Source organism: Pygoscelis adeliae, unplaced genomic scaffold (assembly GCF_000699105.1).
Source record: "Pygoscelis adeliae isolate BGI_AS28 unplaced genomic scaffold, ASM69910v1 Scaffold171, whole genome shotgun sequence".
Lineage (NCBI taxonomy): Eukaryota > Metazoa > Chordata > Aves > Sphenisciformes > Spheniscidae > Pygoscelis > Pygoscelis adeliae.
The window spans coordinates 8,173,582-8,183,474 of record NW_008824186.1 but is presented as its reverse complement, the minus strand read 5'-3'; the positions used below and the strand labels follow the sequence as shown (position 1 = coordinate 8,183,474).

The window sequence follows — 9,893 nt, the reverse complement described above, 5'->3', positions numbered from 1 at the left end:
AAAAGAAAGTATAAGCAACTGTTACTATTTCATGATTTGAGCAAATAATGAAAAATTCTGCTAAGTATGTGTTCAGGATATAGTTCTACCATTTACAGGAATGTCAGTATTAAGTTGGGAATACTTTCGGGTAAGTATTCACAGATGAAATTCCCTTCGAGGAAGTTCCCCTAAGATTTCTCTTCGGAACAGGTAGTTCATGTTTGGCTTTCTTCTGGATCTTTTGGGCTACCAAGGAATGAGAGGAAGAACACTTTTTCAACGAGATGTACGGGCAGAATTCTGCTTGATTGATTCCCACTCACAGTCCTATTGCAGTCAGTGGGCCTGATCTGGTAAACACTTAACTACCAGGCATAATGCTTATTGTGTGAATAAATCAGGCAGGATTTGGCCCTACAGTAGTAAGCTATCAGAAGTTACAAATTTTAAAAATAGTGACATTCCTGCAAGTCAAAATACAACAGAAACAAGAGTTAACAAAATATAAGCCCTTTATTAATAAAAATCTTTGGTTGGATCAATATTTTAAATAAGCTTCAAGAATATGGTTAATATCTTTTTTTTTTCTTCCACATAATTTCTTTTCTGGTACCTTCTTTGGACAGACTACAGAAAAATATCAAGTTTACCACATACTTTAAAACAAATAAATATATAAAAAGCTAAATATGGCATTTTTTTTTAAGTTCTAGCATTAATCTTTAAATTAGTTTGGCAAAGAAAAAAGAAAAGGAAAAAAGAAATAACTAACCTCTCTTGAAAACAGTCTTTTGATGTTTGGTTTTGTAACAAACCATACAGTAGTTAGACTTTAAAGAAATCTTTCATTTTTATTTTATTTTTCAGTTTTATATTTGTAATGCAAGTGCCATGGACAAGACAAAGCAATAAAAGAAATGAGGTTAATTGCACCAATATTATTTGGAAGTGCAGTTTATCGTTTGACAAAGCAAAACTAAAATGTACTACGCTTAAAAAGAGTCGTACTGATGGGATTTAGCTAGGCTTCGTAAGTAAGGATTTTAGACTTATATTTTAAGGAAGCTCCTTGTATAAAAGATAGAGTATTTTAAGACAAAAGAGAAGTCCTGTAACTAACTGAAGGTCTGGTCCTGTAGCCCCAGTGCAGGCAAAACTTCCACTGAAGACAGTAAGCGGGACATGTTTTGGATTTACTCCTCCGGCACAGCCTCTGGGAACTGCCATCCAACAGCAGAAAGTCTGCGGGAGCAACTGGCTGTGAAAAACGGGTGCGGACTCCTTTCTCCTGCAGAGGATAGAGGGCTACAGAGAAAAACCTGGCTAAGAAAGGGATGTGCTAAAACAACGGGAAAAAGGGAATTTCCTCAGCAACAACAGTGTCCGAGTACTAGGCAGGGCAGTGTGAGTCACTGGAGCTCTACGTGTGCTCGTTAATTCAGGGCATTTAACAAAATGCTCTGTGATCATCTACCTGCTGGGAGGATCTCCGAAATTGTGCTGCTGCTGCCTGGCCATGAGCAAGGAGCCGCTGGGGGACTGCGCAAACACAGCTGAAGCAGCCTGGGGCACTGAGGTAGCTTCATCCACATCAGTCGTTCGTTGGTAAAAAAGAACTTTTCCAGATTCACTTTTCTGATGTTTCTGAAGAGAGCAGTGCCCCGGTGAAGGTCTCGGGTACACAGCAGATTGCCGCAAGTGCCCCACGCACCTGTCTGACTCCAAAGCTCAGCGGGAGCTCTGCTTGTTTCAGACCTGCAGGTTCAAACACAGATGTCTGCCAGCAGAGCTAAACCCTATCTTGGAAAGCAGGTCAGTCTGGCAGGCTTCACGTGGTTTCTCTCCTGCCGAAAGGAATACCAGGGCACACTCTACAGCTGATTTTGCATATACGTTATCTAGTTACCCCACGGACCTTCAAGCCTGGGGTTCCAAAAATATTTTAAATTAGTAGTATTATTATTACTTAAAATTTACCTTTAGTTAGTTAGTTCATTAATAGGCTAAGGTCAAATTCTCAGAGAATATCTCTACCAAGACGTACTAAGTACCTGCATTTATTAATGCACACCGTCAATAGTGTTATCTATCGATGAAATATAAAAATTCCCTGCATTACTGCTTGTGCAAAAGAAAAAAAAACACATTATCAGAAATAGAACGTGGTCCTCCATATTTGTAAGAAGGGCGTTTCTCACAAAGATGGGAGCAAAATGGCAGCACATCCTTCAACACGCACCAGGTTGTCCATTAATCGAGTCCTGCCCTTTACGCGATGGCTTGCGTATCAGTGGAATGCCCCGACATACCCAACTCCCTCCTCTTCTATACATCAAGAGGGTACGAATGGCAGGAGGACAAGCTCCCACTGTGGCTCCTGGAGAGTCTGGGGCTGTGATTGTTACAGTTTTCACCTTTTTTCTTGTCCTTGTCTTTCCAGGTTTCCAGCATTTGCAGCTTCCCTTGCTCTTCTCTCATGAAGACCTCCACCATGAGAACTTTCTCTTTATGAATCTGCTGACTAATGTCCTTGGGAATGTCTGGGATAATCCAGTCAACAAAGTCACTCATAAACATGACCAAGTTCTGAAAATGAAATTGTGAGAAAATGTCAGCAAGGTCAAATGAAAGGATGACTGCAGGGGAGGGGGCCATTTTTGGTGTTCTTAGGAAGGAAGAATGAAGAAAGGACAATATTTGAGTTGGGCTCAACTGCAAGTCGCAAGTCCGATACTGAGCCAAACTTACCTCAACTTCTTGTTCACGCTGGAAGTAGAGAAAAATGGCAGGCACAGATCTCTATGATTTATGTACAAATACCGTCACAGCCACTTAGAAATCTTATTAGTCTTATGAGGAGCGGCTGAGGGAGCTGGGGTTGTTTAGCCTGGAGAAAAGGAGGCTGAGGGGAGACCTCATCGCTCTCTACAACTACCTGAAAGGAGGCTGTAGCGAGGTGGGTGTTGGTCTCTTCTCCCAAGTAACTGGCGAAAGGACGAGAGGAAACGGCCTCAAGTTGCGCCAGGGGAGGTTTAGATTGGATGTGAGGAAAAATTTCTTTCCTGAAAGAGTGGTTAAACATTGGAACAGGCTGCCCAGGGAAGGGGTTGAGTCACCATCCCTGGAAGTATTTAAAAGACGGGTAGATGAGGTGCTTAGGGACATGGTTTAGTGGGCATGGGGGTGTTGGGTCGACGGTTGGACTCGATGATCTTTGAGGTCTCTTCCAACCTTAATGACTCTATGATTCTATGATTCTAAATCCAAAGGAAATACCGTCATTGATAAATGGCTTACGAGTTTTACATCAGAAAGGCAGAAGCAAATAGCAAGAGGTAAAATGATGAAAGTTGGTAAAATACATTCCAATGAAATGTTTCTGATTTAAAAACCTTGATTCAAGGAAAGGGAGGTCTTTCACAAAAAGATACAGATTTTGTCCAAAAAAAAGGGAGTAAGTTTTGAAACAAGTTGTTTAGATAAGGCAGACTTAAACCACTCGTGACACAATAACCAGCATCACTGTTGTGATTGAATAATGTCATTCAGTGAAAAATTACAAGCTTTTGCCTTCTTGTTCAGATGGGAGATTAACTGGGAAATTCTGGAAATTTCATTTCTTGGCTAGGTCTAGAAATGAGTTTGGATGAAATTTATGCCACTTCAGTGAATTTGTTGATGTCCTACTGGAGAAATTGGTGGGACCTAATTAGTATCAGCCTTGTGCTTTGCTGCTCGCTAAGGTCATTAAAACCAGTTCAGGGAATCCCTGGGGATGAATTTTTCCACTGGGGATATACCTGGGCCTGGGTGGGCGGGAGGAAGAGGGTGAATGAGGATGGGCAAATTTCTTTGCTTTTCCATGAAACAGCTGAGAAAGAAGGTATCTTCTTTGGCCTAATAACTTATTTCCAAAGGTGGCTTGCCTTATGTAGCTAAAGAAATACGGGAACTCTTTTTCTTTCTTATATAAAAAGTGCCTGCAGTATAACCTACCTGGAAAACTATCACAAATGCTAATCTTGCTGCTAGGACAGCCCAGAAATCCTTTGAAATGTCATACTTGTTTTCGGACCAGGGGGGTTCTCGATAATCTTTGTATCTGCAAAACAAAACTCAGTAAATCAGTGACGTCATTCAGAAATTTTAGCACCATGAGGTATTAATACCCAACAGTTGAACAGTGAATTGAACCGTCTAAAAGCAAGTTCACCATTACAGCATGACGCTGTATTAACCTCTCAGAAACAAGACACAGCTGAAAGCCTCCCACAGCCTTCAAGTTTTGCTCAAAATTAAAGGTCTTCAATCTTAACACCCTCCAGTTAGTACAAATAACACCAATTCTGCATAAAGATGGAGTAAACTACACAGCTCGGATAATTTATTTTCTTTTAAAATTGGTAAAAAAAACCCCCACCATATATTTTTCAGACTAATTTTACTGACAAAAATACTGATCTTGGATCCATAGAGTGTGTTATGCTACGTGGTGTTCTCCTTGTTCATGATTAGCAAAAGGACGCAGCTAAATTTTGCCGTGTAGAGGGAAGATGAGAATTTTGCCTTAGCTATGGCTTACCAAAAAAAAAAAAAAAAAATCTATGAGCTGATCAACAAGAACTTGTTAGAAATGGGACCGAGAAAAATACATTAAATTTAAAACCACAGCATCCTGTCAATATTTTGAAAGAATTAGGGTTCCATATTTTCAAATGATTTAAAAATCCCCGGAATACGGAAGAAATTATGGGATGGGATGGGAAGAAGACAGAGGCTGTGACTCGAAAGCAAATAAACGTGGCATTTTTATATTGGACCATGACACTTAACATTTCCGTTCTGTAAGTTCTGTGCGAAAAACATGCTTGCCAACTTCATTTATCCTGTGCCCAAGGATCACCAGAAGGAAACCAGGAGAAAGTAAAAGCAAGCAAAGCTAATACATATGCAGTTTTGGTCGGTTTTCTCTTTCATCTCAGAGTGATTTTTCTGTTTAGCAGTCATTTCAGCAGATTAACTTGTACTATTCAAATTTATAAAGAATACAAATTAAAAAATAAGACGATTATAAAGGTGGGTTTTTTTCCTGGTCGGTTTGTGCAATTTTTTAGTATACGTATACCAAAGTCATCTTTTTTTTCTCCCCTGGAATGTCTCTTTCCTCCTTGTTCTCCTCTTCCTCCTCTTCCCCCCACTGTCCCCCGTTCAGTTTTGCTGGTCTAAGTGCTTTCACTGTGATATTTGGCTTTTGTCCCCAGTTCTAAGCGTTAAAACATTCGTTTTGAAGATGATGCGTATCTAAGGAAGCCTAGGCAAAGCATGCATTTCAGCACTGGCCTAGATTGCTTCATAAGCTGAAATATGCAACAATAATTTTCCTTTAAAAATGAAAAGAATACGTAGAAATTGTTGCAGATTTCCTGTATGATGACACTTTAAGTAGGTCTTAAGTTCCAGTGCAGATAAGGGTGCTATTACTCTCATCAGGAATTGCTATAGAAACTGGCCAAAAAAAGAGAGCTGTGCTGTGAAGTCACGGTCATTACATCAATAGCATGTGATACAACAATATGACATCAGAGTAACATCATTTTGTCCCCTTAAAGCATCACTGTGCTGTTTATCATTATTTATCTCCTCTCCTGAAAAAGGGAATGCATAATAATAAAAATCTTTGCACGGACAAACACCGAATTTAACAACGCTAATCTCTATTTCCCAAAATAAGCAGTACTTCATATTCAGGTTTTGTGGATGCTTAATAAGCCAAGACGTTCAAGGCAACGGATCCATCCGATACAAAAGGCTACCAAGGTGCTAAAAAGGTACTGAACAGACAAGGGACCTGCCCCAGGAATGTAAAAATTTGTCCCATTCTTAGTCAGCTGTGAAAATACTTAAAATTAGTTATCGTTCAAGAGAGTACCTGCATATCTGAACCTCGTAGCCAAGATCCATGGGGTCGTTTGGAGCTGTTCCTGCTTGAAAATCGCTGACATTAAAAGAGGATAGTGTATGGTTCACGAAGCCATGCATGGTGCCATTCTCACTGTACATATACAGGTACACGAGGCGTGGAATGAAGTCGGATGTGAATGAGATCACAAATGCCTAAGCCATAAGAGCAAAGAGTGAGGGCAATATTCAGGCAGTGGTTAAGTTAATAATATACTCGAGTATGTCTCGCCCAAAACTCGCGCAACTCAGGGGCTGCTTCGGAAAACAAGGGGGGAGACTGCAGCCCACGGGGCCCGAAAAACGGAGTATTCACTGCTGCAACAAGGTCGTATTTACTGCTTACTCTCCCGAGTTGCAGAATATTAGATGGAGTAGTTCCACGCCGACTGAGATTTCTATGTGGATAACAACTTGACCTCCCCAGAGGATGAAGCGGCCGTACCCCCCAGCACCAGAGGAAAGCAAAACACGGCGCTGTTTCCCGTCCCCCAGTCACAGCTTGTCCCTCATGCATTGTATAAGGTCCAACTGATGGATTTCCAAGTTCTTTTCTGTTCTGCAAACAACTGACAGTGAATTGACTCTTTCAATTCTCATTGCACTGCAAAAGGCCATTAATTGCATGTGGTTTTTAACTCCATCAAAATAAAAGGATGAGCAGACTGAGTGAGCCCAGGTTTATTTTTACGATCACAAAAATTGCGTTTTGTTTGGTTATTTTAAAAGGTTTTCTAAAAACGTCATACAGAAAATGCAAGACAGCCAATTCGGCCGAGCTCTTCATGACTTCAGCCTTTCTCATTTATCATTATTGTGAAATATTCTCACTGGCATAAATCTCATGTACATGTGGAACAAACACAGTGCAAAATGTTTTAGTTATTTTATGATAAAGAGGGGTAGTACATAGATCAAAGAGGGAAAAAATAACACTGATAATGACGAAGAGAGACTACACGGAAGAAAAAAGAAAAAAATAGAGAAATTATTTCCAGAGGAAAAGAGGAGAAATGGTAAAGACAAATTAAAGCAGCGTACCAAATAACCAAAAGACCGGTTTGGGCATAGCACAACAGACACCTGTGGGCAAAACGAAGGGATTTCCAGTCTGGATAATGGCGAAAGACCCGAGAGGGCCCAGGGACGCCTGGCCGTAAGCCCTACATGGCCCCTGTTTTGCTGCGTTGCAAACATGTTTTCAGCTCATCATTTGGCTTTTTGTTTCCTCTTTCCCCAGGTGGGGTGCAGTGAGGATGATCGTTGTGGATGTCTATTCATGTAGAATATTAGAGCAGTACATAAATGAATATATTAAGGCGTGCTAAAATTTTCTAAGGGCTGGGATGTTCACTGTTGAAGTAAACAAAAATATTTCCATGGCTTTTCAGAGCTAGCTGAGTGAGAGCAATGCAGTTCGAGGCCAGATTTTCAATGGAGGGACACTGCGCTCTGATGAGCTGAACTAATTCACACTCAGTTGACTACCGGACCCCACATAGGTTTTAGCATTGAAATTAAAAGTACATCATCTTAGTGATAGTATTTCAAAAGAGCAAAAGTAAGCAGCTGTGATCTTATTTGTTTGAAGGGCAAAACTGTTTTATGAAAACATTCTGGAAAAAAGCTGCAACGACCACTTACTATTTTATATTATTTCTACTACTATCACAACTTTAAAATAAACACTGCATCCAATTCTCTAATATTGCAGAACATTTCTAAATCATATACTTTCACTCGATTTTAAGGGATTTATGCTGAAATAAAACTAATGGAGCAGAGTGGAAAAGCCAGCCTATTGAATTAAAATTTTATTCATGCCGAATTACTTACATTTATGATGACAGCAAGCTTTCCAATACCTCTGAGGATATTGTACCAGATTCCTAAGGAAGGAGACAAACATGTAAATGCCGTTCCAGTCATTAAAATTAGATAAATTACATTTTAATTAAGTGTTAGGAACACGTATGACTGTGCCAAACTGGAGTTTTATTTCAAATAAAAAAAGAATAAATTATAAGAGATTATGACCTGTAAGCGAAGGGAGCCCAACTCTGTCTTCCAAAGCTATGTTTAGGCACCCTTTTTTTGAGGTTTTAAGCTAAAAGCTTCTTTGAGGAAGAGGAAGGCAAGCGTGAGACAGAGGAATGCTGGCATAGGTAGAAAAGAAAAACATCACGAAATTTCCTTCAAACTTCTCAAATGCTTGAGGAGAATGAGAAAGCTGCAGATAGGGAGCTGGAACCTCCACACACGTGGTGCAGAACGTACTGATCTACCAGTTTTAAGGATCTGAATCTGTTTCTACACTTTCTCATCACTATTGATCCTACCTCAGTTTTGAGAAAGCAAAGCTCCAGTGGAGCCACTCCGTGGGATTTTTCCATTTGCATCTGGAAACCGTATAGATAGGGGTTTCCTCAGCATGGGCTCTGTGCACACAAAATGTAATACCAACCAACCCCACACTGACTCAGGTTCAACCCCTCTGGATTTAGTCTGAGGATGATGCATGAAGTCCCACAGTTCTGCCCCTTCCCCATCTCCAGATCCCATTCCTCATGGAAGGGCTTCTCTGAAGTCTACATGAAGCTGGTTTAGCGTACGTGGTCACACACCCTTGTGCCTGGCCTCTCTAACAGTCTCCTGGTCATTAGTGACAGCTTGAAAATTTCTCCTTAGCTGAAGTACTCAAACTGCAAGATCCAGTGTTGATGGAAAAATCCAGGGCTGCTACCAGATCCGTGTGGTTACAGCCCTGATGAGCCACTCTCCTATTCTGGGTCTGAAGAGGAAGGAAGCTGTAGGAGGCTTTACACAGGGTAACATCCCTGGAAGACTCCTCCAGCCTGGCCGAATCCTTTGCTCGGTAGCTAACTCATACTTCATATAGCTTTGGTCTTCCGGCACAGCATACACAAGCCAGCCTGGACAGAGTACAGAATTGAACTTCAGGAAAAGATATGACAGTATCAGGGGAAGCAGAGAGAGACCCCTGTCTGCTGCCAGTCGTTACCCACTGCCTTTAGCAGGTGGGACCTTCTCCCTTTCCTGATTCTGCTGACGCCTGCCCTAAAAACTTGTCTGGTTTGTCTGTGGCCATCTCACGGTCTCTGACTTCAGCACGTCTCTGAAAGGAGCGGGGTTCTTCCACCCACAAAAGTGGGATTGAATTGCAATAAATTGCAATTAACACCCTCCCAAAAGCAAAAAAAAACCTCAAAAAACCCACCACAACCAAAAAACTAACAACAGCCGCTCCAACATCTCCACCAGCAACCTTAGCCCGCAGCATCAAATGAGCCAGCCACAAAACACCCCGAAAGCTATGTCGTGGTAAAGGCAACAGCATGACAAAACAAGATGTGTTCTTCAACTCTAGGATGATCCTGGGGCACGAGGATGAGGCCAAGGAAGAACTCTGCTTGCACAATACCAGAACGAACACCGAGTGTGGTAACAGATCATAAACTTCTCTGCTCTTGCTGACTGGCTCTGTAATACGAACAATTATTTTAATGACCTTTTTACTCGTAAGTAACCAACATTTGGGAGAAATAGCTTCCTCATTCCATATACATATAGCTGTTGGCCCCCCGCAGCAAGGGGAGGACCGGTCTGTTGTCACCGTACAACCGCAGAGCCCAGTTCCAGCTAGATTCACTGCAGCTTTCAAGCTCCACCCTTCCGTCATTCATGCTGAGTAGGGACAAAGGGATACATTTACCCACGGACTTTTGAGTCTCCTCTCATTCCCAAGTGTATTTCTCCAGCCCAGTCCAGAGTTACTAAATGCAGAAATTTTTGCTTCTGCAAGAAAACTGCATTGCCAGGAAGAACCGTTGACGCGCAGAACCACGCAAGATATTTCACTATTGTATTGATCATTTTGATTTGAAAAATGATACTGTTTACTTAGTAAAATATTAATCTGAATGTAAAGCTCC

The 9,893-nt window shown here is 41.2% G+C and overlaps 1 protein-coding gene across 1 annotated transcript in view; it reads right to left on the bottom strand.

Moving 5' to 3' along the window:
* Positions 1 to 619: 619 nt before the first annotated feature.
* ANO1 (anoctamin 1, calcium activated chloride channel) overlaps positions 620 to 9,893 on the bottom strand; it is an 83,627-nt gene continuing 74,353 nt past the window's right edge. Inside the window, 4 exon segments of the mRNA XM_009334538.1 lie at positions 620 to 2,568; positions 3,979 to 4,084; positions 5,912 to 6,096; positions 7,777 to 7,829. Of these exon segments, the coding sequence (XP_009332813.1) occupies positions 2,308 to 2,568; positions 3,979 to 4,084; positions 5,912 to 6,096; positions 7,777 to 7,829 (605 nt within the window). The 3' untranslated portion in view covers positions 620 to 2,307.